The 26,596-nt window shown below is 39.3% G+C and overlaps 1 protein-coding gene across 9 annotated transcripts in view; it reads left to right on the top strand.

Annotated features, from left to right (window-relative positions):
- The first annotated feature begins 3,085 nt into the window (after positions 1–3,085).
- The window catches only part of p2rx1 (purinergic receptor P2X, ligand-gated ion channel, 1), a 36,809-nt gene continuing 13,298 nt past the window's right edge, over positions 3,086–26,596 (top strand). For 4 of the 9 annotated variants that reach the window (XR_005279350.1, XR_005279349.1, XR_005279346.1 and 1 more), the window contains exons 1-5: positions 3,087–3,530; positions 16,954–17,098; positions 21,756–21,827; positions 22,117–22,180; positions 23,141–23,228. Coding sequence is in view for 3 of the 9 variants with exons in the window: in XM_038269963.1 (XP_038125891.1) it covers positions 3,394–3,530; positions 16,954–17,098; positions 21,756–21,827; positions 22,117–22,180; positions 23,141–23,228 (506 nt within the window). In the remaining 6 variants the exon portion in view is untranslated. Of the gene's footprint in view, positions 3,531–16,953; positions 17,099–21,755; positions 21,828–22,116; positions 22,181–23,140; positions 23,229–26,596 lie in introns of all 9 variants that reach the window. The other 5 variants (XR_005279348.1, XR_005279347.1, XM_038269964.1 and 2 more) reach the window with 4 other exon arrangements.

The raw sequence follows: 26,596 nt of genomic DNA, 5'->3' as shown, positions 1-26,596 counted from the left end.
CTGTGTCGCTGAGACGTGCTGCAGATTGCAAAATCTAGGGTTACCTCCATCTTATATCAGAGATCTGATTGTTCCTTATGTTCCTTATGAGCACTTTGCTCTCAATCTGCAACTTTACTAGTGGTCCCTAGAATTTCTAAAAGTAGAATGGGAGGCAGTGCTATTAAGCTCCTCTCCTGTGGAACCAACTACCAGTTTTAGTCCGTGAGGCAGACACCCTGTCTACTTTTAAGGGGTAGGCTTAAAACATTCCTTTTTGATAAAGCTTATAGTTAGAGTGGCCCAGCTATCTCTATAGTTATGCTGCTATAGGCTTAGACTGCTGGAGGACATATGGAACATGGAGCCTGGTTCTGCTGGAGGTTTCTTCCTGTTAAAAGGGATTTTTTTCCTCTCCACTGTCGCTACAAGCATGCTTGGTGTGAGGGATTGCGTTCGAGTCAATGAGTCGATGCAATCAACTGGTTTTCCTTAGATAGAAAAATTTGAATCAATTTGACTGTATGATGTGGTGAACTGTAAAGTGCCTTGAGACGACATGTGTTGTGAATATGCGCTATATAAATAAACTGATTTGAATTGAATTTTCATACATTTTCTAAAATCCATATTGTGTGGCCACTTCTGCTATAACTTTTTGCTGCTGTAACAACACAATTTCCCCATTGTGGGACAATTAAAGGGTTTTTTATGTGTATGCTACCTAGATAATAAGTAAAAGTAAGTCTTAGAACAGATTTCTCAAGCCAGGTGGCGCATTAGACCAGGGGCTCATCTCCTGTTTCCAAAATGCATCACAAACAGCTTGAGAAAGCTTTTCTACTGTGATAAATGGTGATTAAAATAAATAATATTCAATAAGATGTATTTGTGTTTAATACGTGTTTATTCAAACAAAAGTTTATTCTGAACTGTAGGCATAATAAGTCATGATCAACTGTTTAACAGTCACAAGCATTGTGTCAGTCAGTCTATTTCTCCTTTTTCCAGCAGTCACTCAGGCAGTCATTGCAATGTCCTGTGATGCTGGAGTAGCCGCAAAGGCTGCTGGGTAATATCAAGATGGGGAAAACATAACTATTTTATTCTAGTTTTGTGTTAAAGAGGGTTGTTTATGTTGAAAGTCTGTTCATGCTAAGCTAACATTAGGTTCTGGCAGTTCCAGTTATAAGTGTTAACATTAACACCGTTAACATTAACACCAGTTGAATACAATGTAGCAAGCATCTCATTGTTTTTGTGTTGCATAAATAAAGAGCTTTGCAACTGGACCCAGGTTTTTAATGTGAGTTACTTACGTGCTGGCAAACACGCTACAATATCATGGTTAAAGTCATCATTAGTATATACTGAACCAAGCAATTAGAGGGTGATATCGTTACAGCATCGATACTTTTTAACAATAATTAATTGGGAGTCCTCATGTAATTTTGTTTGTATTGTGTCCACTTGCCTGTTGCTTTAATTCAATAAATTTCCACATGTGAGAGAAAATAAAGTATTAGTTATTGTTGGCCCACTTAGATAACATGTTTTAATGGGATAGATGTACTGGGTTCTTCCAAGGTCTTTATTACACTTTCTGAGTGGGCTCCAGTAACACATGACATATAATATCTACTTTGAAAGTTAATATGAAGGTGATCACTCTTATCAACCTGTATATGCTGTTGCCATTGTTTTCATTTACAGTATTTTCCGCCCCGATGGCCTCTCTCTCTCTCTCTCTCTCTCTCTCTCTCTCTCTCTCTCTGTCTCTCCCTCTGAGGGGGGAACAGCAAAGCGCTGTAATACAGACTGAGAGACAGATGAATCTGCTGCAGTTAAGCTGGGCATACACTGTGCGATATAGCTACTGCTCTGATGCGATCTTACGACAGCCGACTGAATTTCAAACATGTTTGATTTTCTCCCGACCTTACCATTCCTGATAAGGAGGTGGTCATGAGAAGGTGATTGCCCCTCATTACCCCTGTACACTACCTGACGCATGACAAGGCTGAAACTCAGCAGGATGGAAGATTTCTTGCACAACTGGACAATCGGCCTGAAAAGGACAAAAAAAATCGTACAGTGTATGCCGCCTTCAGTGCGTGCAGGGGAGAATAAAAATCATCATTCTTGTTAAACGAGTATTGTTCAGTATCAATAACAGCTTTGGTAGGATCGATCCGCCCACCTGCTTTAAAAATATATTAACGGCGGATTTTGTTTAGACAAGGGTCTGGCATTAACAGAGCATGTTAACGCCGATAACGGTCCACCACTAGTTATAATTCATTAAGACATCTTCTGATTTTGCTGTATATTTCTTTACATTTTAATCAGCTAATTTATAGACTTCCCCAGATTCTGATCTTAAAATAATAGAAGATGTTATGAAGCTGCATCCCTTTAAAAAAATCAACCCTTTGCACCAGGTCCCTCAGATTATATCGCTATTAGAGCCTGTAGGACACCAAATACTCGACTAATTTGGGATTATTATTTAGACTGACATAAAACCCTTCTTGCAATCCTTATAAATTCATCCCGCCAGATTAAAATATATTGTTTACGGGTTTTAGCTAAAAAAAAAAATCTACAGCTTTACACTGATTTAGAATTGGTGTTAAACTTTATACCCAAATGACCAGATTCTGGAGATTATTGCATATGAGAGAGATAAGCGGCTGCCCTCATGGGAATTATATCTTTTTGTAATATTCAGTTGATTGCAAGTTTGGCACTTTACTTCCTCTGTTATGGAAGACTAGGAATGAAAAGCACCTCCAGGAAAGAGAAAAAGGAAAAGAAATGTTGTGGTGAATGGCACACACACACACACACACACAGGCCTACACACTGGAGATAAACACATAAGAAGGCTTAACTTCTGGTAAATGGTGACAAGAGGAAAAGAAGCTGAAACGTATGGGCTGGGTGTCTATCTCTGGAATGCATGCAGGAGGAGACCCACAGTGGAAATGATAAGGTTTGATTGCTCTAAGGGAGGAGGAGGTCTGGCGTTCTGCGCTAAACATTGCTCTTAACTTGAGGAAGTCATGAATGTCTTTTAACCAATTTTTATTATGTTTGAAGGATCCATGCAAATGTAAGAGAAAGTGAAAGAAAATTACAGATAGACTCAAACAAACACGACTGGCTGAGGAGACAGTGGCTCTGTGCACAGAGAGGGAGGGAAGCAGAGCTGGGCTGGAGGGAGGAACTCTTCACTCCTTCAAATGAAGCTTGTCAGACATTAGGAGAGGAGGCAGAAGAGAGTCTCAACAAGCCAAGAGCAGAAACAGAGTCAACTCAGAAAGGGGATCTTTTTCTGTTTTTTTTTTTTCTATATGCCATTGAGGTGACAAGACAGACCCTCCTTGTCTGTGGGTCAGCTGAGGAGAAAAGATGAAGAACCAAATCACCAGCGCCCTTTCTGACTTCTTCTTTGAGTATGAGACCCCTCGCCAGGTGCTGGTGAGGAATAAGAGGGTGGGACTTGTGTGCCGGTTCATCCAGATGGGGGTCCTGGTTTACATCATTGGGTAAGATACTTAAAGCAACTGTTATCTTCGCTCTGCAAAACAGCGAGTTAAATAGAGCTAATTAAAATGAAATGTTCCACTCACTAAAATAGTTGAAACAAAGACGTCTTGTTGAATGTGTGTGGGAAACAGATATACAGTAGGACCTACCATGTCCTGTTGACTGAGCAAACATCCAAGCAAACTGCTGTTAGCAATCAAAGAGCATTGACTGGCAGCTGTGGCAGAAGATGGTTCTGACATAACAAGACAGATATTTCCTGTCCGTTCATACAAGTTGAGACATTCAAAAGTGTGCGTTGTTACTAATGCTTCCTGGCTCACCTTCCACATTTTCTAACGTGCTTTGACATGCAAGTTCCTTTTAACTGTTGGGCAGTTAGGAGCAAGCACAAGAAGAATGGTTTGTAGTTTTCATTTAGCATTTGAATGATATTTATTGTTTTTCTTGTGCATCTGAGCAGCGAAACCTGCAGGAAGGAGAATGATGAAATGCACTGAGGCACATGCTAGGACAGATAAAGATCAAGCGCTGCACAATTTGCTGCCAAACACAGCCGACGTGTTATTTGGTGAGGGTGATGCTGACAGACCCCCAAAAAAGTGAAAACCTGAAAGAAATGGAGATGACTCTGCTGAAGAATTTAGGAGGAAAACACTCCATCTATTTTCTGTACCTGCGTTGGAGCGACTGGTGCCACCACACAGCTTGCTTACCATTTTTGGCTGTTGGTTGATTGGTAAGGTGCCAACCTAGCCTCAAACCACCCAGCGCTCAAACCTGAGTGTGATTTATTGCAGCCAGTTAAACGGACATAAATGCTTTTAGGTGGAAGCCAGAGCATCTGGTGAAAAACCATTACATGCATAGAGAGAACATGCAAACTCCATATATACAAAAAAATTATGAATCATTTTTTAATTATTATATATATATATATATATATATATATATATATATATATATATATATATATATATATATATATATATATATATATACATATATACATATGAAAAAAGGACCTAAAGGTTTTAGAAAAAAGGGGATAAGCACTTCTATAAAATACCTTTTTTTCCCACATCAACAGAAGCACTGCACGTTCTATTTTGGATCAAAACCGGAAACATTATTAAACTTGTCCTCCTACACTCCCAAAAATATTTCATTCAAGTTTGAACATTTATGTAATTTTATTATAATAAAAACATCCCATTTACTTTAGATCATTTTAACACAAACCTATTAAATAAACCTTACATATGTTATATTCACATGTAAAATTATTTTATTGAAATACATACTAATCAGAGGTAGGCATTTATTTTAGAAAATAAACTTTCTCCAAATTAAAACTAGTGAGTGTATTTATCTTAACTACATAACATTTATTGATTGAATACACTTTTAAGTACACCACAAATGGATCCAAGTTGGCGTTGAACACCTGTTTGCTTCAGGTAATGTCACAGGATAATTTGGGGGACGAATATGCAGGCTGGGATAAAATCTATCCAGTGGTGCCACAGAACACAACACCTCCTGTTTTTCAGCCTGCTATGTTAACCAAGGTGATGTGTTTTCATATGGGAATGGAACGGATGGGCATTTCAAGGGGGGACTGCTGCCCTCTGAGTATTATGTTAAAACCTATGACCTCAAAGGGAAGGTTATACTAGGAAACTGGTGGTGAATAGGGTTGACGTTTGGTGATACTGTGGTGGGAGAGTATTGTGGGGATGGCTGCCAGTAAATTGGAGGGGAAGGTGCGCTTTGGTTTCCCTGCTTTCCCCTATCCAGGTCTTCCCTGAAACTGACCGGACAAGTGCTTCAGGGGGTGTTTTCAAGAATTAAGAAGCTCTGCATTTAACCCATCCCCTTGGGGAGCATTGGGCTGCCATTGTCCGGCACCCTGGGAGCAGTGTGGGGGTTAATGTAGGGTGACCAAATGTCCGTATTTCCCAGGACATGTTCGTATTTCACGTGCTGTCCTGGGCGTCCCGTTTTTTTTTTTAGAAAGTGAGGAAATGTCCTGTTTTTTTAAATTACCTTCATTGGACCATTAAATTTACAGACGCTAGGGCACTGCGCACGGCGCTGCGTGTGACGTCACCCCTGAGCCGCGTCAGTGCGGGCAGCCCTGTTCTTAATCAGAATATAGATTGCGTGGCTATCAGTATGCCAACAACATGCAAAGGCACAAATGTATGTTTACCGATGATTTACAAAAGAGTTTCCCCGCTTTCAGACCAGGTCGGGACAAACGGGAGGCCTTGTGCACATATGTCTCGGTGTCCAATGGAGGTGCAAGGAATCTGAAAAGCCACCTGGACACCGAAAGTCAAGATATTCTATTGATATGTTTGTTCGTTTTTGGTACATTTTGAATAATTTTTGCTACACAAGAGGTATTTTTTGTTAATTACCTCATTTGTTAATTTATTTCGTTCATTGCTGAGGCTGAGTATCATCTGTTATTGGGAGCTGAGAGTTATTGTTAACTTTTATTGTTAAGTGAGGAATGTTTAGATGAGACATTATTTCTTTCATTGTGCTATTCATTCATTACAGGAATTGTTAAGCATTTTTAATAAATACATTTTGAATAAAATTATCATTTGTTATTGGAGTTATTGCTGTTGACTTTTACTGAAAAGCATTTTTAATAAATCAACTGTTAATATCATGTTATTGTAGGATTACCTAGGCCTATGCATGGGAACAGAGATCCCCCGCCGCCGCCCCCCCGCTCCAAGGTGTCCTGGTTTTTCAAAATGAAAATATGGTCACCCTAGTTAATGGTCAGGGACCCAGAGTGGCAGTCCATGGGAGTGGGGCTTGACTCAGATCTTCAGGATTCCAAGCATAATACCCTAACCACTAGGCCACCCTAACCCTAACCCTCCCCAGGGTAGGCATTAGCATGAAGGATCCACAGTGGCAGCTCATTCCCCCGAGCTGTGATATGAACCTAGGCTTCCTGTTTGCAGGTTGGGTGACTGTGATGGTCTGAGCAGTCAAAGGAAATTCAGGCACAGGTTTAGATTTAAAAAGTCTTCTTTTTATTGAAACCAAAACAAAGAACTTGGGTCAATAAAGAACAAATTACAAAGTTGGGCCCATAAAAGAGGTCAAATTTAAAGAAATCCCGATTTAAATATAATGAGACTGGCTGACCTATTGTGTAATTAAATGTTACTGCATTTGGGCTGCTGTAGTTGAAGCCATCACAGTGACTTACCTATGGAATTGGCATATTAGGCATAATAGCTTTGTATACTGTAGACGCAGCTTCTGATGTCATCATGCTCTTGTGCATGCAATGCTGCATCCATGTCCACCATGAAAAATCTACCGCTCCTCCTATCCTTCTGTACAAAGACCAAACATAATATGGAGCAAAAAGAGAACTGGTTTTACCTGCCATACTGCATTAAATAAAATGATAAAAGAAATTCATACACTGAACTGTTCTGGCACATGATCTTGCTACTCTTTCAAATATTACCATCAAATCAGTTTTATAACAGCAAATAATAGATTTAAGAGTTTTATTTGGATTACAGTTTATTAAACATCTGTGTCCTTGAAAAAAAGTTAATCAAACAATTTTATTCAGCGCATCACAAATTTACAAATGATAAATAAGCAATCCAGCAGGAGGAAGAATATGTGGCGCCCAAACATTTACCAATCTGCTTCAAGAACCATGAAAATCACCAGTTTGTTGTCGCCCTGCTATCCAACATGCATACAGCATAAGTTCAACACGCAGCTCGATGGTCCGTGTGACTTTTTCTTGTTTGTGTGTTTTTAATTCCACTACACAATGAAGCAAAAATGGAAACAGGGTCAATAAGCACATCCTCAAATGCGATGGCTGCAGCACTTAGAGGAGGAGCTCAGGAGGACCTGAAAGCTTCTGGATATTTATGCTACATTTCCAGCATCCAGTGCTCATTGTGAAATATTTAGTTCAATTAATCACATCTAAACAGCATCATTCTGAAGAAGATTCTCATTCATCCAGGTCATAGTCATTCCGTAAAAGTTTTTTTAAAAACAACATCCAGAAAGCATCTTGACTTGGCACATTTGGAGAACTATGGTAGAAGTTCGAAGAACAGACATGAAAAATAGAATACATTTAAGTCAGATTTGTTCATATTCTTGTGACATTTAATTTGATTGTTTATTTATGGATATTAATCATGAAATTATGTTACTACTATGTGATTTACTTTGTAGAAACACAGAAAAAAATCTGTGTAATTAAGTAGTTAGAGGGACAGATAGCTTCAGCACATTTCATTATGCAAGATGGGAATGTTTTAATGTGAACAAAAATTTCTGCATGAAATATGTAAGGTCTGATTTCCTACAGAGCAGGATCCTCCTAGCCTCGTGAGACCATCCTGATCTCGCAAGCTTTCAAGGTTTCACTCGCAGATCAGTCTGGAGACTCTCCGTTAAAGAAAATTTGGAGCCGTTCACCAAACGAACGTCCAATCAGCGTTGGCTTTGCGGCGGGTTGAGGTGTGACGCAACGAGACGCGCGACAGTTCAGTCTAAAGAACATGGCGGCTTCAGCCGATGAAACTAGCGTTAGCGTGGCTATCGAGCAAGTTTTATCGGAATTACAGAGTATTTCTTCACTGAAAAAAGAGCAAAACACTGCTCTGGAGGCTTTCCTCAGAGGAAAAGATGTTTTTGCTCTTCTCCCGACTGGTTTCGGCAAGAGTAGCCTGGCTGTTAGTACGTCATATGCTTCGTTGATCTGATTGGTTTATTTGGCCAGTCTATCACCAACATAGGCCAATCAGCTAACCAGTATTTTTGCCCCTTCCCAAAATTACTTAAACGGAAGGTTTCCAGATGGATATGTGGAGCCAATCCATCTGGCGGAGTCAGGTTAGGATCCTCCACCGTAGGACTCATATAGCAGAATACACATCTAATAAACACTTTTTGTTTTTTCATTTTAAGGGGGCAACATCACTGAAACTAAAAGTAAACTAATGGAAATGGCTGCAATAGTGTCTTATTTATTATTCTTTTAATAAACCATGTAACTTGCTATGATCCCAGGTTTATTTTATATACATATTTGCAGTACACCTGCGCTCTGAAAACGACTTCCTTCTTTACATCCAGGCAGGTCGTCTTGTTATGCTAAATGTACTGAAATGCTTCAGTTAACTGAGAAATTGACTAAAAAACAAAGGGAAAAACTAAAAAATGATATAAAATAAGTAAAATCAATGTAAGTGACTTAGTTCCCTTTAATTTTAGGCTTTTTTTTAAGGCAAAATTGGAAGAATGATAGTCACATAAACTTACAAATGATTGTTTGTGAGTTGATATCCATGTAAATAATTTGTGATTGTGAATTGTGATTTCAGTTGAATGGAAACTGCATTGTGACTTGTTATCAGCAAACATACTATTATCACTTAAATCAGTCGATATAATATCTAATCATGAGAAAGTTGCAGATTTACACCTCTACCTCCCGCAGAAGGTGAGATGAATCAGTCTGCAAGAGAAACAACTGCCTGCATCTTTCTTTTAAAAAACCCAACTACTTTTATAACACTGAATTTTCTGGCAATCATTGAACAAATATTCATTTGGATGTAAGCCCTGTAAGCTGCTCCATTGCTGTATTAAATGTAGGAACACCAGTTTGCACCTCGGTGGAAGACACCATGACCTCTCAAAGTATTTTCATTAATTCAAATTGATCCCTGACTTCAAAGATTACACAGGGGCATCGGAGAAACAGCCACTCAACCCAAAAAGAACGTACTTTCATTCATTCACAATCAGTTACTCTGGTTTGCTGCAGGCCAGGCGGTGTTCCTGTAAGCGTTTGTGGTAAGGCTATTTTTTTAGAGTATCAGTACTTTGACTTCACATGGGCTGTTTTGTATGAACAGATCACTGTGGAAAATGCTTTGCCAACCCTGAACCTCGTCATTGGTTGATTCTTTGCCTCTTTAACTATTTGTTGATTTGTTTCTAATTAATTTAAGCATTACTTTTCTGTTTTCTTCTCTTTTTTACTGCACTTATTTCAGTTTTGAACCCAAAAAATAAATTTTTATTTAGAGTGGACCATGCCTCCGATCCATGTCTGGAAATACCCATTTTATTATAATTCAGCAAATATATCTGGGGCATAACATGCAAGTACAACATCTGCTTCCCGTTCCTTAAAGGCCACCTGTTTCAACATGATTAAATCTAAACTTAATTATTAGTTCAGTTATGCAGATTAAACAGCAGGCATGTAAAACATGTTTCTATTAGTTTCAATTCTACAACATCTACCACTATGTGGCACCAGAATTTCTATCAAACTGACTGGCTTGTTTAGCGATGGTGGACCACATCTCTCTATTTGTTGCTTTAGACTGATGTTAACAGCAAATGAGAAGCTGTTTGTTTCCAGTTTGAGGCAGAAAGGCGGATGAAAACAGAGGGAATGGTTTCAGTTTGGTATTTTCCATATTCAGGCTGGCCGTGCCTCATTTCAGGTGTGTCAGCCGCCTCTGGCAGCTATCAGGTCACATTAGGGCTGATCGGTTATGTCCCACAGAGGAGATGAAATTGGAAAGCTGTCCTGCTTCTTCTCTTCATCAGAGGTGGTCAGGCAGCGGCAGGTTGGGAAGTGCAGACTTGTCAGAAATGTTTGTGGTCATATTAACATGTAATCAACTCTTCCTGCTGAGAGAAAAATAAGGATCCCAAATAACTAGCAACCCTTAAATGAAGGTATATGAAATCATTTAAAAGAAATTTCTCAGCAAAAATGATCTCCCCTAAATTACTTTGATTCCTTTTTGAAGTATGTCAGGCCATCCTTTTTTTTTTAGTTTGTATTTAATATTTTATTTAGCCTATCTGACTATTTGATGATTAACCTCGGTGCTGCAGAATGGTTAAAAGTAAAGCTCTCCACACATAAGGAAGCCTGGATGCTCTCCTCTGTCAACACAAATGCAAATCTCAGTCAGGTTGTCATTTTTCAGAGACTCTTTCCATTATATCCACACTTCTTTCACTTTTTCCATTTCCCCTCTTAATAGACTTTTTTGCAGAACTGATATCCTGGTGTGCTTTGAAAGCAGCCTTCTTATATAATGTGTCACCCTCTCAAGACAAACGGTCATGTGATGACACACACACTGTTCTGTGGGCGCCATGCCAGGGGTTAATTGCTCCTCACACCCCGTGTAAAATAGTTTTACACGATGCACGCAGGATTTCTGTCTGGATATGATATCTTTCCAGCACATAGCAGCTGTTGCCTGCCCCTCCTGGCAGTATATACAAGTCAAACAACACAATAGTAACACGTTGGGACTTATCATAAATGTTTTGGCGTTAAACACCCTGACATCAGAAGATTTCATCAGTATAAATCTTGCATGTAGATAAGTTAGAAATAGGAATACAGAATTTACTATCAGCATTTTACTTAGTGGAGACTAAATATATAAATCTATATGGTGTTAAAAGTGTTACAATTGATGAAAAGAATAATTAACTGTCGTAGTTTTCTAAAGTGTGTGATTAATGCCTCTTTAATCATACCTTCCTAAAGTTATGCTTGATTTTGCATAAGGAAGGTCATGAAGAGTACCGGTTATTAGTGAGTACCTGAAGTGTGGCCCCTGAAGTGCGTCCAGTAAATTGTGTATTGATGTATTTGATACTTGTGCTGCTCCTGTGTTCAATGGCACAAAGCTGGTAAAAAAGTAGTTTTAAGATACACTACCGTTCAAAAGTTTGGGGTCACCCAAACAATTTTGTGTTTTCCTGAAAAGTCACACTTATTCACCACCATACGTTATGAAATGAATCGAAAATAGAGTCAAGACATGACAAGGTTAGAAATAATGATTTGTATTTGAAATAAGATTTTTTTTTTTTACATCAAACTTGCTTTCGTCAAAGAATCCTCCATTTGCAGCAATTACAGCATTGCAGGCATTTGGCATTCTAGCCGTTAATTTATTGAGGTTATCTGGAGAAATTGCACCCCACGCTTCCAGAAGCAGCTCCCACAAGTTGGATTGGTTGGATGGGCAGTTCTTGCGTACCATACGGTCAAGCTGCTCCCACAGCAGCTCAATGGGGTTCAGATCTGGTGACTGTGCTGGCCACTCCATTACCGTTAGAATACCAGCTGCCTGCTTCTGCTCTAAATAGTTCTTGCACAATTTGGAGGTGTGTTTTGGGTCATTGTCCTGTTGTAGGATGAAATTGGCTCCAATCAAGTGCTGTCCACTGGGTATGGCATGGCGTTGCAAAATGGAGTGATAGCCTTCCTTATTCAGAATCCCTTTGACCCTGTACAAATCTCCCACCTTACCAGCACCAAAGCAACCCCAGACCATCACATTACCTCCACCATGCTTAACAGATGGCGTCAGGCATTCTTCCAGCTTTTTTTTATTTGTTCTGCGTCTCTCAAACATTCTTCGTTGTGATCCAAACACCTCAAACTTGGATTCATCTGTCCACAACACTTTTTTCCAGTCTTCCTCTGTCCAATGTCTGTGTTCTTTAGCCCATCTTAATCTTTTTCTTTTATTGTTCAGTCTCAGATATAGCTTTTTCTTTGCCACTCTGCCCTGAAGCCCAGAATCCCGCCTCTTCACTGTAGATGTTGACACTGGTGTTTTGTGGGTACTATTTAATGAAGATGCCAGTTGGGGACCTGTGAGGTGTCTGTTTCTCAAATTAGAGACTCTAATGTACTTATCTTCTTGCTCAGTTGTGGAACGCGGCCTCCCACTTCTTTTTCTACTCTGGTTAGAGCCTGTTTGTGCTGTCCTCTGAAGGGAGTAGTACACACCGTTGTAGGAAATCTTCAATTTCTTAGCAATTTCTCACATGGAATAGCCTTCATTTCTAAGAACAAGAATAGACTGTCGAGTTTCAAATTAAAGTTCTCTTTCTGGCCATTTTGAGCGTTTAATTGACCCCACAAATGTGATGTTCCAGAAAGTCAATCTGCTCAAAGGAAGGTCAGTTTTGTAGCTTCTGTAACAAGCTAAACTGTTTTCAGATGTGTGAACATGATTGCACAAGGGTTTTCTAATCATCAATTAGCCTTCTGAGCCAATGAGCAAACACATTGTACCATTAGAACTCTGAAGTGATAGTTGCTGGAAATGGGCCTCTATACACCTATGTAGATATTGCACCAAAAACCAGACATTTGCAGCTAGAATGGTCATTTACCACATTAGCAATGTATAGTGTATTTCTTTAAATTTAAGACTAGTTTAAAGTTATTTTCATTGAAAAGTACAATACTTTTCCTTCAAAAATAAGGACATTTCAAAGTGACTTTTGAACGGTAGTGTATCTTTAAGTGAAAATGTCAACGTGAACATTTTTTCACTGTCTGTCACCTGTTTTTTCAGGTGTACAGACCCCCACATACTGGTGGTGCACTGTCATTAGAAATACCCAGCAGCAGCTGCCTCAGGCCCAGTCACCTCTTGGGGTTTTCTCCTACTGTTCATGGCGGCTGGAAGTAGATGTTAATGTTTTTCAGGTATGTGGTACCAACAGCAGGCACCAGGATAATAAACGTGAACATATTTTGTTCAACTGGTTTTGACATTTTAAGTTAATGTAGGCATTAATACACAGTTTCAGGGGAATGATCTTAGTTGCACTGCTCCTGCTGCTCGGGAAGGGCTGCAGGACCTTTTGATAGCCTTGATGCACGTAATTCATAGACCAGGCATCCCCAAACTCGGTCCTCAAGGCCAGAGTTTTGGGGACCTCGAAAACCTGCAGGACAGGTTTTAGAGGTTTCGTTGCTCCAGCACAGCTGATTTTAATTGAAAGCTGATTAACAGGCTTTTGGTCTACTGCAATCATTATAACCAGCTGTGCTGAAGCAGAGAAACCTCTAAAACCTGCAGGACAGGGGGCCTTGAGGACCAAGTTTGTTGATGCTTGCCATAGACTTTGCATGTAAAACGTCTGCTTCTGCTGCCCAAAGCGCCTCTCGTGAGAACATAGCATCAACCGATTTCAAGATATCCAGGTAGAGCGTAATCAACGTTTCATGGACTACATGGTACATACTGATTGATTCTCAAATGTATTAGACACATACACACACACAAATATTTGTGCAGCTCAGAGCAAAAGGACCAAGTGTTTAACAAAACATTAATTTAAAAACGGAACTGCAAAGAACAGTGCCGGCGTCTAAGGCAGGATCTTCTGCAGAAGGAGAACACAGGTTAATGACCACATCTATTTGGTGGAGGATGATAATGAACATGTGAGTCACTAACTTGTTCATTCCAAGCTCAGAGGATGAGGTCGGAAAAGGTGATGAGAGGAAATCCTGGACGGCTTCAGGAAACAGTTTCAGGTACGGTACACAGACAATCAGAAATCCAGCACGAGTCCAAACAAACAGATGTAAATGGGTACAGGCAGGCTCAGAGGTCTGGAGGCAGAAGGAGTCAGGATCAGGCAATCAGAACAGGAAATCTAGAGAACTCTCACCAAAGGCTCTAATAATCTGGCACTGATGACTGATTTGAAAGCAGGTTTAAAAGAGGCTGAAGTAGGGGATGGGATGAACGGTAATGAGAACTGGGCGGAGATAGGTGAATGAAATGAGTAATCAGACCAGTCATCATGACAAGATCATGACAATCCTTTGGATTGGATTTCTGTTCAAAGGGATTGTAATGACTCTATGTTTTTTTTTTACTGAAATTAAAAAAACAAAATTTCAAGTTTGGCATAAATAAAAATAATATAACAAAAAACGTATACTTCGAAAAAGAGTTTTGGAAGAAGCGCAAACGTATAAGGTCCAAAACCTTAAATTCTTATCAATAACAAAAAAATAAGTAAAAATTTATGTTAGAATCAATAGAGTACACCAGCCAGCTGATCTGCACACACTCCTTGTACACTCACCCAGGTATGTTATCAGGCCCTAGGGCCTTCCTTAGGTTGACTCTCCTCAAAGTTTTCCTCACAACTGTGTTTCTTATATTGGTATTTATTCGAAAATATATAACTGCATGTATATGCCTCATCCAGTTTCCCTTCAGTTTCAATTGTGTTCAATCTGAATAAATATGTGTACTTTAAGTGAGTCTAACTGGTCATTATATAATTTGTTTTGGTCTTTCAAGGTGTTGTGACCTGTCAGAGATCATTGTATTATTATCTTTGACATGTGATTAAAAAGATCAGAAGGGCCTCTTATTCATTCAGACAGCAGCTGTCTGAACTATAGTTTGACCCAAGAAGGCCACACTATAGGCACGTCGGCCTCAATGCCAGCGCCGCCTATGAGTTGGGGCGACAGTGGCGTTGGATGTAGGAATTTGCCCTGATATGGAAGGATTGACTGTTCAAGCCCCGACTCCGACTTTCAGTGTCGTTGTGTCCTTGGGCAAGACACTTCACCTGCATTGTCTACTGATGGTGGGCAGAGGGCCCGGTGGCGCCAGTGTACGGCAGCCCTGCTTCTGTCAGTGAGCCCCAGGGCAGCTGTGGCTACAATGTAGCTTGCCACCATCAGTGTGTGACTGTGTGTGTGTGAATGGGTGAATGAATGTAGTGTAAAGCGCTTTGGTCAAGTCTCCTGACTTGAATAAAGGCGCTATATAAGTACATGCCACTTACCATTTACCATCAAACTTTGAATTAATTACACTGTGTGATCTGGTTGAATTGTAAAGTGCCTTAAGATGACATGTGTTGTGAATTGACCTGTCTGCTATTTAACTGATTTAGTGTGTTGAAGTAAATCTGCTGTTTTCAAAACTTTTTTGAGACTCATTTGTATAAAGTAGGGCATTAATTAACTAAAACGTTTTTTTGAATTCTAGAAATCAAAATTCTTTCTGCCCAACAGCAATGATGAACTGCACAGTAGCAGTTTATCTCAAGCAACTGTAGTATACAGGCGAGAGCTGTCAGTCTGTTAAAGAATTGATTGTTATTCAAAATGTAAAGGTTAACTGTTTTAAGAATTGTAACATAAAAAATAACTAAAACGAGACAAAAACTATCAGATAATGACTAAAATGTGACTAAAACTGATAATAATAGACTTAGTTTTCATGTTTAGGATGAAAACTATGTCTATATCTACGATGGCTGTCAAAAATAACATTGCTTTAATGATTATTTACAGAAATGTATATTATAAATGTATGTTATTTATTATCATCTAAGAACTGATAGTCTTGTCTTTATGTTTTTGTTGCCTTAGAAATTGCTTACACAAGAAAATTGCTGAAGTCAACTATAGAGGTTGGCTGAATAGTGAGAAAATCTATATCTCCATTTTTCTGCCAGAATTTCTATGTAAGCTCAATTTATTCCATGAAACAACCCACTGGGCTCCTGTTTTCTGTGAAGCGGAGGAGTGATATTTTGACGCATGGACCAGTGAAATCTGATAAAAGTTTGGAGGATTTGTGTAGCTCCAGCACAGTTAGTGGCATATCCCTTTAACATCAGGCAAAACCTAAACTTGCACTGTTTTAAACCAGAAAAGAATTGAATAACATAAGCAAATGTTAATCTACACATTTAGATGCTTTTTACCTAAAAACTGTACACTGCTACTCCAAAATCCTCGCAATGTGATCTGTAAGGTATGGACATGAGTAAGTAGTTTACTAACTCCTTACCTTTTGAAGCAATACATTTTTAAAATTAAAATTCTCTGATTAGGTGTTCATTATATTGCGTAGAGGAGCTCATCTAAAGGGAATTAACATTAAGTTAATTTGACTCTCTGAACCAACAATCTTTTAAACAGAGGATTTCAATCTAACATTATAAATAAATATATATATATATATATATATATATATATATATATATATATATATATATATATATATATATATATATATATATATATATATATATATATATATATATAGCCTCTGAGATGAGATGCAGACCTATTATGCACTCTTGACGCTTTGTTGATTGCATGTCCGATTTAAAAGAAATTATGTGTGACCATGAATAGCAGAGCAAAGCTAGCTGTGGTTTAATTTTGGTTTTCATGCAGTAATGCGCAGTGCATGGTTATTGATCCTTTTACAGATAATGTTCTCTTTCTGCATGAATTACTTGCACCCAACAGCTTCCTTAAAGCTGTCACCCTTCTTTTTCTCACAAACTGAAGAAAAATAACATTTTGTGATACAGCTTGTCAAATTTGTCCTTTTTGACAAGGACAAGTTGACCCACAGCTGCACATGTCCCTCCTGGCTGTGGAGAGCGTCATGCTTTGGTCACTCATTTATATAACCTTCCTTTTGGGGGGTTGGACTGTCGGATTCCAGAGGAAAGTGGTTGAAACAATGATAGAACTATCATATGTCTCTTTTACAGGTGGGTCTTCATTTATGAGAAAGGTTACCAATCCACAGACACAGCTGTGAGCTCTGTGTTCACCAAAATGAAGGGAGTGGGCTACACCAACGTAAGCGGGAGGGAGACGGTGTGGGACGTGGCTGACTACGTCTTCCCCTCTCAGGTTAGCGACCAGCCTGCTTAAGCTCACTACTTGGGTTTTAACAGTTGGCTGTTTCATTCGTTTAAACTTCACAAGGATTTGTTGTAAACCTGGAAGAAGTCATGGAGAATTGTTTGGATAATAATTTAGAAAGGGATAAAGGCAGCCTTCCAGTTCATAAATCAAACTGTCACAATGATAAAAAATCAGGCCGACTCAGAGAGAAAACATCAGACCTCTCTGTTGTCAAAAGGAAACCACACACCGATTCAACTACGGCAAAACTTCAATAATACAACATGAATTTATTTTACATCCATTCCTGAACCCATCTGATCAGGCTGTAAACTGGAGTAGCTGTTATAACTTTACTGGCAGTCTTGCTTCTTAAAACATATTGCGTGCATGAGTTATGTATACAGCCATTTGAAAGTTATACTGTGGTTAGCTTTATCTGTTGATCTAAAATGCAGCCTGGCATCGTTAGCTGTGGGAAAGAAATAAAAACATTATTTGGTTTGAGTTTCGGGTGTGAACAGTTTGAGTGGAAAGGTGATCCTACCGAGTTGATAAAAAAATCTCTGTGTCATGTATGTGCTTTAAAAAGTAAGAATCAGCTTGATGACGTCACACTGCGTGAGACAGAGGAGTATAGCCAAAAGTAATTTTTACTTTAACTTTAATAAAAAAAAAGGCATTCAATTATTTACAAAATTTTAAGTCTAAACTGTCTTTAGAATTCGTTATTAGCAGTTAGCATGAATATTACAGTTATCATCTTGTGAATTTTCTGATCGGCGACTGAAGTCAGGATGACAACCAACATTTCTGCAGTTTTGAGGTTCACCTTTTATAAAACTAAATCACAAAAATTATAAAAGCAAATACTGTGCAGTAGATAAACAAGTATTATTTCTTTTTGCATTTTTTTTATAAAATACAAAAAAAAAATAATCTAAACAAATATGCTGATGAAGGTTCTCAGTCATCCAGGTCATAGTCATTCCGTAAAAATTCAAAAAATATCCACTGGACTTGGTTTTCAAGATTTGAAGATGTTTCGCCACCTCTCCAGGAAGCTTTCTCAATTCAAATGTCTGGATCCGCAGTGAGTTTGAGTCTTATATAGACAACGCCTTGTATCGCTTGGAAACATGCAATAGAAACCGATGAATGGGTCGTTAGTTCCATCGTTAGCCTGTAATATCTGAAACTGTCTATGATTCTAGGGGTCGGTCGCTAAAGGGGGGATTGTCATTAAGGGGGGGATTGTCTCCTGTAATACCTGAAACCTGTCTATGATTGTTAAGGGTTGGTCGTTAAGGAGGTATTGTTCACCGGCTGGAGCGGGTAAGTCCCTCGTTCCTCTGTGATGGGGTGGGGGGTTTGGTGATATCTGGAAGGGATCATGTCTATGATTGAATTGTATGTTTTTGGAAGCTGGAATCTCAGTCCACAACCTCTGTTTAAAGTTGGTTTTTCTCTCTTAACATAGATGGCTTCCTTCACGCCCCTCTCAAACCACCTATTTTCTTTATCCAGAATATGGACATTCTGGTCCTCAAAAGAAGGGATTATCCCTTATGTTGCTGGAGTGTCTGAAAAGCTCAAGAGGATTTTCTCCAAACACAAGATCCCAGTACATTTCAAGCCAAACCAAACCCTTAAACAGAGGCTAGTGCATCCGAAAGATAAAACCCCCAGACCAAATATGAGCGGAGTGGTATATGCTGTTCAGTGCAGTGAGGAATGCTCTGATCTTTATATTGGAGAAACCAAACAACCTCTCCACAGACGCATGGCCCAACACAGAAGAGCGGCCACCTCTGGACAAGACTCCGCAGTACACCTACACCTTGTGGACAAAGGACATTCTTTTGAGGACCAGAATGTCCATATTCTGGATAAAGAAAATAGGTGGTTTGAGAGGGGCGTGAAGGAAGCCATCTATGTTAAGAGAGAAAAACCAACTTTAAACAGAGGTGGTGGACTGAGATTCCAGCTTCCAAAAACATACAATTCAATCATAGACATGATCCCTTCCAGATACACTATATTGCCAAAAGTATTTGCTCACCCATCCAAATTATTGGAATCAGGTGTTCCAATCACTTCCATGGCCACAGGTGTATAAATTCAAGCACCTAGGCATGCAGACTGTTTTTACAAACATTTGTGAAAGAATGGGTCGCTCTCAGGAGCTCAGTGAATTCCAGCGTGGAACTGTGATAGGATGCCACCTGTGCAACAAATCCAGTCGTGAAATTTCCTCGCTCCTAAATATTCCACAGTCAACTGTCAGCTGTATTATAAGAAAATGGAAGTGTTTGGGAACGACAGCAACTCAGCCACGAAGAGGTAGGCCACGTAAACTGACGGAGCGGGGTCAGCGGATGCTGACGCGCATAGTGCGAAGAGGTCGCCAACTTTCTGCAGAGTCAATCACTACAGACCTCCAAACTTCATGTGGCCTTCAGATTAGCTCAAGAACAGTGCGCAGAGAGCTTCATGGAATGGGTTTCCATGGTCGAGCAGCTGCATCCAAGCCATACATCACCAAGTGCAATGCAAAGCGTCGGATGCGGTGGTGTAAAGCACGCCGCCACTGGACTCTAGAGCAGTGGAGACGCGTTCTCTGGAGTGACGAATCGCGCTTCTCCATCTGGCAATCTGATGGACGGGTCTGGGTTTGGCGGTTGCCAGGAGAACGGTACTTGTCTGACTGCATTGTGCCAAGTGTAAAGTTTGGTGGAGGGGGGATTATGGTGTGAGGTTGTTTTTCAGGAGCTGGGCTTGGCCCCTTAGTTCCAGTGAAAGGAACTCTGAATGCTTCAGCATACCAAGACATTTTGGACAATTCCATGCTCCCAACTTTGTGGGAACAGTTTGGAGCTGGCCCCTTCCTCTTCCAACATGACTGTGCACCAGTGCACAAAGCAAGGTCCATAAAGACATGGATGACAGAGTCTGGTGTGGATGAACTTGACTGGCCTGCACAGAGTCCTGACCTCAACCCGATAGAACACCTTTGGGATGAATTAGAGCGGAGACTGAGAGCCAGGCCTTCTCGTCCAACATCAGTGTGCGACCTCACAAATGCGCTTCTGGAAGAATGGTCAAAAATTCCCATAAACACACTCCTAAACCTTGTGGACAGCCTTCCCAGAAGAGTTGAAGCTGTTCTAGCTGCAAAGGGTGGACCGACGTCATATTGAACCCTATGGATTAGGAACGGGATGTCACTTAAGCTCATATGTGAGTCAAGGCAGGTGAGCAAATACTTTTGGCAATATAGTGTATCACCAAACCCCCCACCCCATCACAGAGGAACGAGGGACTTACCCGCTCCAGCCGATGAACAATACCTCCTTAACGACCAACCCTTAACAATCATAGACAGGTTTCAGGTATTACAGGAGACAATCCCCCCTTTAACGACCGACCCCTAGAATCATAGACAGTTTCAGATATTACAGGCTAACGATGGAACTAACGACCCATTCATCGGTTTCTATTGCATGTTTCCAAGCGATACAAGGCGTTGTCTATATAAGACTCAAACTCACTGCGGATCCAGACATTTGAATTGAGAAAGCTTCCTGGAGAGGTGGCGAAACGTCTTCAGATCTTGAAAACCAAGTCCAGTGGATATTTTTTGAATTTTTACGGAATCTAAACAAAAGTAAGAATGTCTTAGAATAAGTTTATTTTCAGGTAAATAAGATTATCTGCCAACAGAACCAGCATTTTTTAGCCTTAAAATTAGAAAAATAAATTTTTGCTCTTGAAATAACATGATATATATTGTTTTATATTAAACATCCATCCATCCATTTTCTAACACGCTTATCCCGCGAGGGGTGCTGATGCCTATCTCCAGCAGTCATTGGACGAGAGGCAAGGTACACCCTGGAAAGGTCGCCAGTCCATCACAGGGCAACAAAGAGACAGGACAAACAACCATTCACACACGCACTCACCCCTAAGAGGACTGTAGAGAAGCCAATTAACCTAACAGTCATGTTTTATGACTGTGGGAGGAAGCCGGAGTACCCAGAGAGAACCCACCCCTCCTCAGGGAGAACATGCTATGTTTAACATAAATGATCTTATTCTATTGGCAAATTGTCTTACTTATCTGCTCAAATCAAAGGAAAATAGTCTTATTAAAAAAAAGTCTATTTCAGCTTTTGCATTGTAAGGTTTTTATAGGACCCATCAGAATGTAGTGAAGGAATAAGACTCCAAAATAACAGATCATTTAATGTAGTAAATTGTTGATTTATTTGTTATATTTATTGATCACAGATCATAAATCATAATTAATTTAATTTCAGCAGTCTGAAATGCTTAGAATCTGTTGGAAGCCTAAACCATTCCTTTACGGAGCCTAAATGAAAATATTACAATTATGTTATCTAAAGGATAATTTACTCTCTGAAGTTCTGTTTAAATATTTTAGCTGTGAGAAACATTTCATATTATATCTAGTCTCTGAAAAAAACAACACTAAACCTATTAGCAATGATAACAAATATATTCCTATTACAATACTAATAAAGAAACAAAAACCTAAATTCAAACATGGTTTATTTTAAATATGTTTGCAATTATTCTGGTTAATTTCTTTAGTCAACAGGCTTTGTCCTTTTCCAATCCAACAATCTAAATCTTTCAGGGAGACTCATCGTTCGTTGTGATGACTAACTTCATCATTACCGAAGGTCAGAAGATGGGAAAGTGTCCAGAGGTATTTGCTAACCCCTCTTCCTTCTTCCTGCTCTTTCCCCGTGTCCTTCTCTCCCCTCCTGTCTACCTTGCACACGGCCGTAAATAGTCAAAGAAAACATAAATATTATCATACCAGGACTGCTTGTGCAGTTGGTTTTATTGATGTCTGGCAGTAAAGTGCTTTTGTACGATGCAACAGTAACAGGCTGCATCGTATGGGAGATCATTAAGGCTTCAGTGTTTCTCTGTATTGTTTACATTCCAACATGTTATATGCAAAGCTGACCCAATTCTCTTGTTCCCAACAGCTTACGGGTAAATGCACCTCAAACGATGACTGTACAGAGGGGAGTTACAAACGTACGGGACATGGTAAATTCTAAGTAACCTTATGTTTGAAACTCAGAACACTTTTTTGGCTTCACAACATCCTGTTTGTTTTGCCTCTGAAATGAAACGAATGAAACTAAGCCCGCGATCTTGCTTGATAACCCGCTGACAACAGCAGAGTCTGGTGTCTGCTGGCTATTTGCAAACTAGGCTTGGGCTTTTAGGAACTGACAGAGTCCTACAGTAGATCACCACCAAGTTAAACATTTAGATGTAAACAATAGTTTGCCTTTGGCCATGGGATTAAAACAACAATGTTACTCTTGGCAACCAAACATTTGATGTATTTGCTTGTGTTGTGGCCTAAAACCCAACCTTAAGCAAACAGCTACCAGATTAACGCTGTGCATCTGAGTTGTCTCATGTTATAACAGCAGAGGAACATTAAGAACAGGGATCACCTCAGATGAGTCCAAACAGAAGTTACATAAACCTGTCGTGCATCTGTGCCCAGCTTTCTATTATGAGCCTTTCTGCTTGTCCCTGTCCTGCATCGACTTCAATAAGAGCAAAGCTTTAGATATGTCTGCGTCAGACTCATCAAATTCACCTTGTGCCAGAGTTCCTTTAGAGGTGGCAGGCTGACCCTGCGCTGAAATGGAAGCATGTGGGGGTTGCTCCTGCCGGCCATACAGGTCAGTGGGGCTTCTGGAAAAGCTTCTGCAGCTGAGCAGTGCCTGCTGGTGAAATGCCGGTACTCTTCTCCTAATGAGGCAAAGCACCAGAATAGGGAGAGATGAGGGAAACATTTAATTCAGCATTTGCTCCGTTTTACTTTAATATTTCGCTCGCTTGATGTTAATCAGAGATAAGGAGAAATGTGGAGGATATCTAAAGTGGTTTAACATGAGTTTCTGTTACTCGCATGCCGTACTTCTGCCTCATGCTTGCTCAGTTCAAAGTTCTGTCCTGATAATGAGATTTTGCCTGTTTCCTTTTAAGGACATATGACTGGAGTCTGTGTGAACACAACAAAAACCTGTGAGGTGTTAGCGTGGTGCCCTGTTGAGAATGACACCATCATACCAAAGTAAGTATATGCCTGAAAATCTTCTGCCTGTTGGGGTCCAAGCAGAAAAAAAAAACTTAGAAAACACTGAAGGCTTTTAATGCATTCGTGTTTTTATTTCAAAATCCTGCACAGCAAGATGTGCTTTAAAGGAGATCCCAAAATCTACAATCAAGCACATTTAATGGCCTTGAAGGGCTTTTCTTTGATCAGGAATATTTCTCATCTGTTTTTTGAAACCTAAATATCCACTAAGCTTATTTGTTTTAACTATGTCATTAAAAAAACTAAACAATAGGATAGAGTATTATGACCACAGTGAAAGCTATATAATTTTCAAAATTATGAAATACAGTCATAATATTATAATAATAAAGTCATAAAACTAGTTTTACAAAATTAAAGTAATTAAATAACAAGTAAAATTGTAAATTAAAAAATTAATTCAAAAAAAAAAACTATAGGAGAATAAAATATAAGAGTTATAATATTACCAGAATAAAAAGCTAATGAGCATATCTTTAAGTAAATAAGTAGAATAGAATAGAAAATCCCTTTATTCTCTTCTGGTATTCCGGTGTTTACAGCGGGAAAAAGGTTATAGAAAGAAATGGTCACACAGAAAAATGTATAAGAATAACATAATAGTGAAAAGTTAAAAAATGAACAATAAAATACTGTACCATAAAGTATTTTAACAATATATAAAACTGTGCACCTGGAGAATAAATTACCAATATAATGCTCTGGACATTTTTACAGTAATGGATATTTGAAAATAGCAGCAACATCACAGATGTGCAAAATGACAGCAGCATGTTATTTAACTAAGATAGAAACTGTGCAAAATCAACATGAATATAACAACTTATTGAGCTTGTTGGGAACAGTGGTGGTTATAGAGTCTTCCAGCTGCTGGGAGGAAAGATCTTTGATAACGCTCCCTGGTGCATTTAGGGTGCAGCAGTCTGTCACTGAAGGAGCTCTCCAGTTCAGCACCAGCTTTATGCATGGTGTGGGAGACATTATCCAACAGATATGTTCATTTAGTTAGGATCCTTTTGTTTCCCACCTCCTGCACTGAGGCCAAAGGGCATCCAATCACAGAGCTGACCTTCCTGATCAGCTTTTCCAGCCGCTTTCTCTCAGCTATAGATAAGCCACTGCTCCAACAGACAGCTCCATAAAAGATGGCTGATGCCACTACAGAGACATAGAGGTCTTTAGGAGCGCCCCCTGCACTCGAAAAGACCTCGGTCTCCTCAGCAGGAAGATACTAATCTGACCTTTCTTATACAGAGCCTCAGTTTTGGAATTCTAGTCCAATTCATTGTTCAGGTGAAAGTCCACCACCAGCTCCTTGGTTTTCCCTGCAGTAATCAGGAGGTGGTTCTGCTGGCACCAGACCTCGAAGTTCTGGGTCCACTGTCTGTACTCAGAGTCGTCCCCACCTGTAATGAGGTGACCCAGGCAGAATCGTCAGAGAACTTCTGGAGGTGTCAGCGGGGAGTTGATGGAGAAGTCTGCAGTGAAGAGGGTGAAGAGGAACGGTGCCAGCACTGTTCGCTGTCGGACCCCCTTAGTGTAGAACAACCTATCTGAGACACATCCCTGTGATCTCACATACTGTGGGGAACCAGTGAGGTAGTCCAGAATCCACTGGGATATGTGCTGGTCCACTCCTGACAGCTCCAGCTTCTCCTTTAGGAGTCCTGGCTGGATGGTGTTGAAAGAGCTGGAGAAATCAAAGAACATGATCCACACAGTGCTTCCAGGTTTCTCTAAGTGAGTCAGAAAAAGGTTCCTGTGTAACATTGTGGATCTTAAATTTGTGCAGTTTCTGTTAATTATAGAAGCTTAGAAAGGTGATCTGCTCATGTAAAGATTTTTTTTTACCCTAAAATAAGATAATTAGATGTTATGCACTTCAAATAAGATAACAGAATTGTTTTTTTTTTTCTTATTTTAAAAATCTTTTTATTCCATTGGCAGATTCTTACCTGTCACATCAAATTCAGGGAAAATACAATATTTCAAGACAATGTCTCAATTTCTGCAGTGTGGTGACATCACAAGAGCAAAGTTGTAATGTTACCAGATTGAAGCCGTAATATTAGAAGAATAAATTCATAATATCACCACAATGAAGCTGTGATATCACAAGAATAATACAATACTATGAAATGAAAGAGGTAGCATGTTTGAATGTAAACTCTGTAATAAACTACAGTTCCCCCCCCCCCTGAGTTAAAAGGCTCAGGCTGTGGTTAAATTTATGACTCCATATTGAAGATTTTTTTGTCTTATTAAAACAACTTTTTTGTCTAATCATATTATGAATGTTCTTGAATAAAATTAAACTTAATTCTAATAATATTAAGGCGTTATTGTTCTATTTTTACAACTTTATTCACGTAATATTAGGACTTTATTTTTATAATAGTTCCAGTATGCCCAACGCTTTGTCATAAAAGTTAGACACGCCGTTTCCTAAATGGGGACTGTTTAAAAAACCTCCAGATTATGAAATCTGTCACCAAAGATGCCAGACTTAAACAGTAAATTTGACAAATTATTCACATCTTGTAGTTATTAGTGGAAATAAAACACTTACCAAACTTAACGCATCCATTAATACACATCAAATAGCTTAATAATTTACTTTCATTAAACTACTGCTGAAAAGACACAAACAATTTATTGTTAGCATGATGTGAATTTGAATTAAAAATAAAAAAGGACACAAACCAGCATTTCCTAAAAACATAAAAGTCACAGAGTTTTTCTAGGCTTCTTGTGAAGATACAAGATGAGGTTTAACTCTGCAGAAATGTGGCTTTCATCGTAGCTCTAGATCTCCCTCTGCTGTCCGGTATACATGGAAACTGCCTCCATTACTACAGCCTCTGTGTCTATGGTCATAAAGGTTCTGGTTTAACATTGTGGATCTGTTTGCAGTCTTTCCAACCCCACTCTGAAAGGAGCTCACAGTAGCCGTGCTGATTTATACAGAATATTAACGAATATCTTTGGCATTGCTGTCCTAAATATCTCATATAAAAAGAAGTATCACCGATCCCTTTGAGGGAGTTTTCCTGTTTCCTATCTTGCTATGATTGTATAATTCAATATCCATATGGATATAAAGTCAAATTATATTTAAGTAAAAGTCAGTTTATCTTTGTCTAAAGGATATTTAAAGTAGAAAGTGGCTCAGTGATTAATTAGAGCAGCACAGGTGGAATTTGTCCAACTATTGCCTTCTGCCTCAGCCGGTTATCGGATTGTGGTGTACAAGTATTAAATAAGTGGGAAGATTGAGATAAGAAATGCTTTCATTGTCACAGCGGGGAATTATTGGTATAGGGGTGGCAAAAAACAATTACACA

This window comes from Cyprinodon tularosa, unplaced genomic scaffold (genome assembly GCF_016077235.1).
Source record: "Cyprinodon tularosa strain WSP-4 unplaced genomic scaffold, ASM1607723v1 ctg745, whole genome shotgun sequence".
In the NCBI taxonomy this organism is placed as follows: Eukaryota; Metazoa; Chordata; class Actinopteri; order Cyprinodontiformes; family Cyprinodontidae; genus Cyprinodon; species Cyprinodon tularosa.
This window is presented reverse-complemented; position numbering and strand designations above follow the sequence as displayed.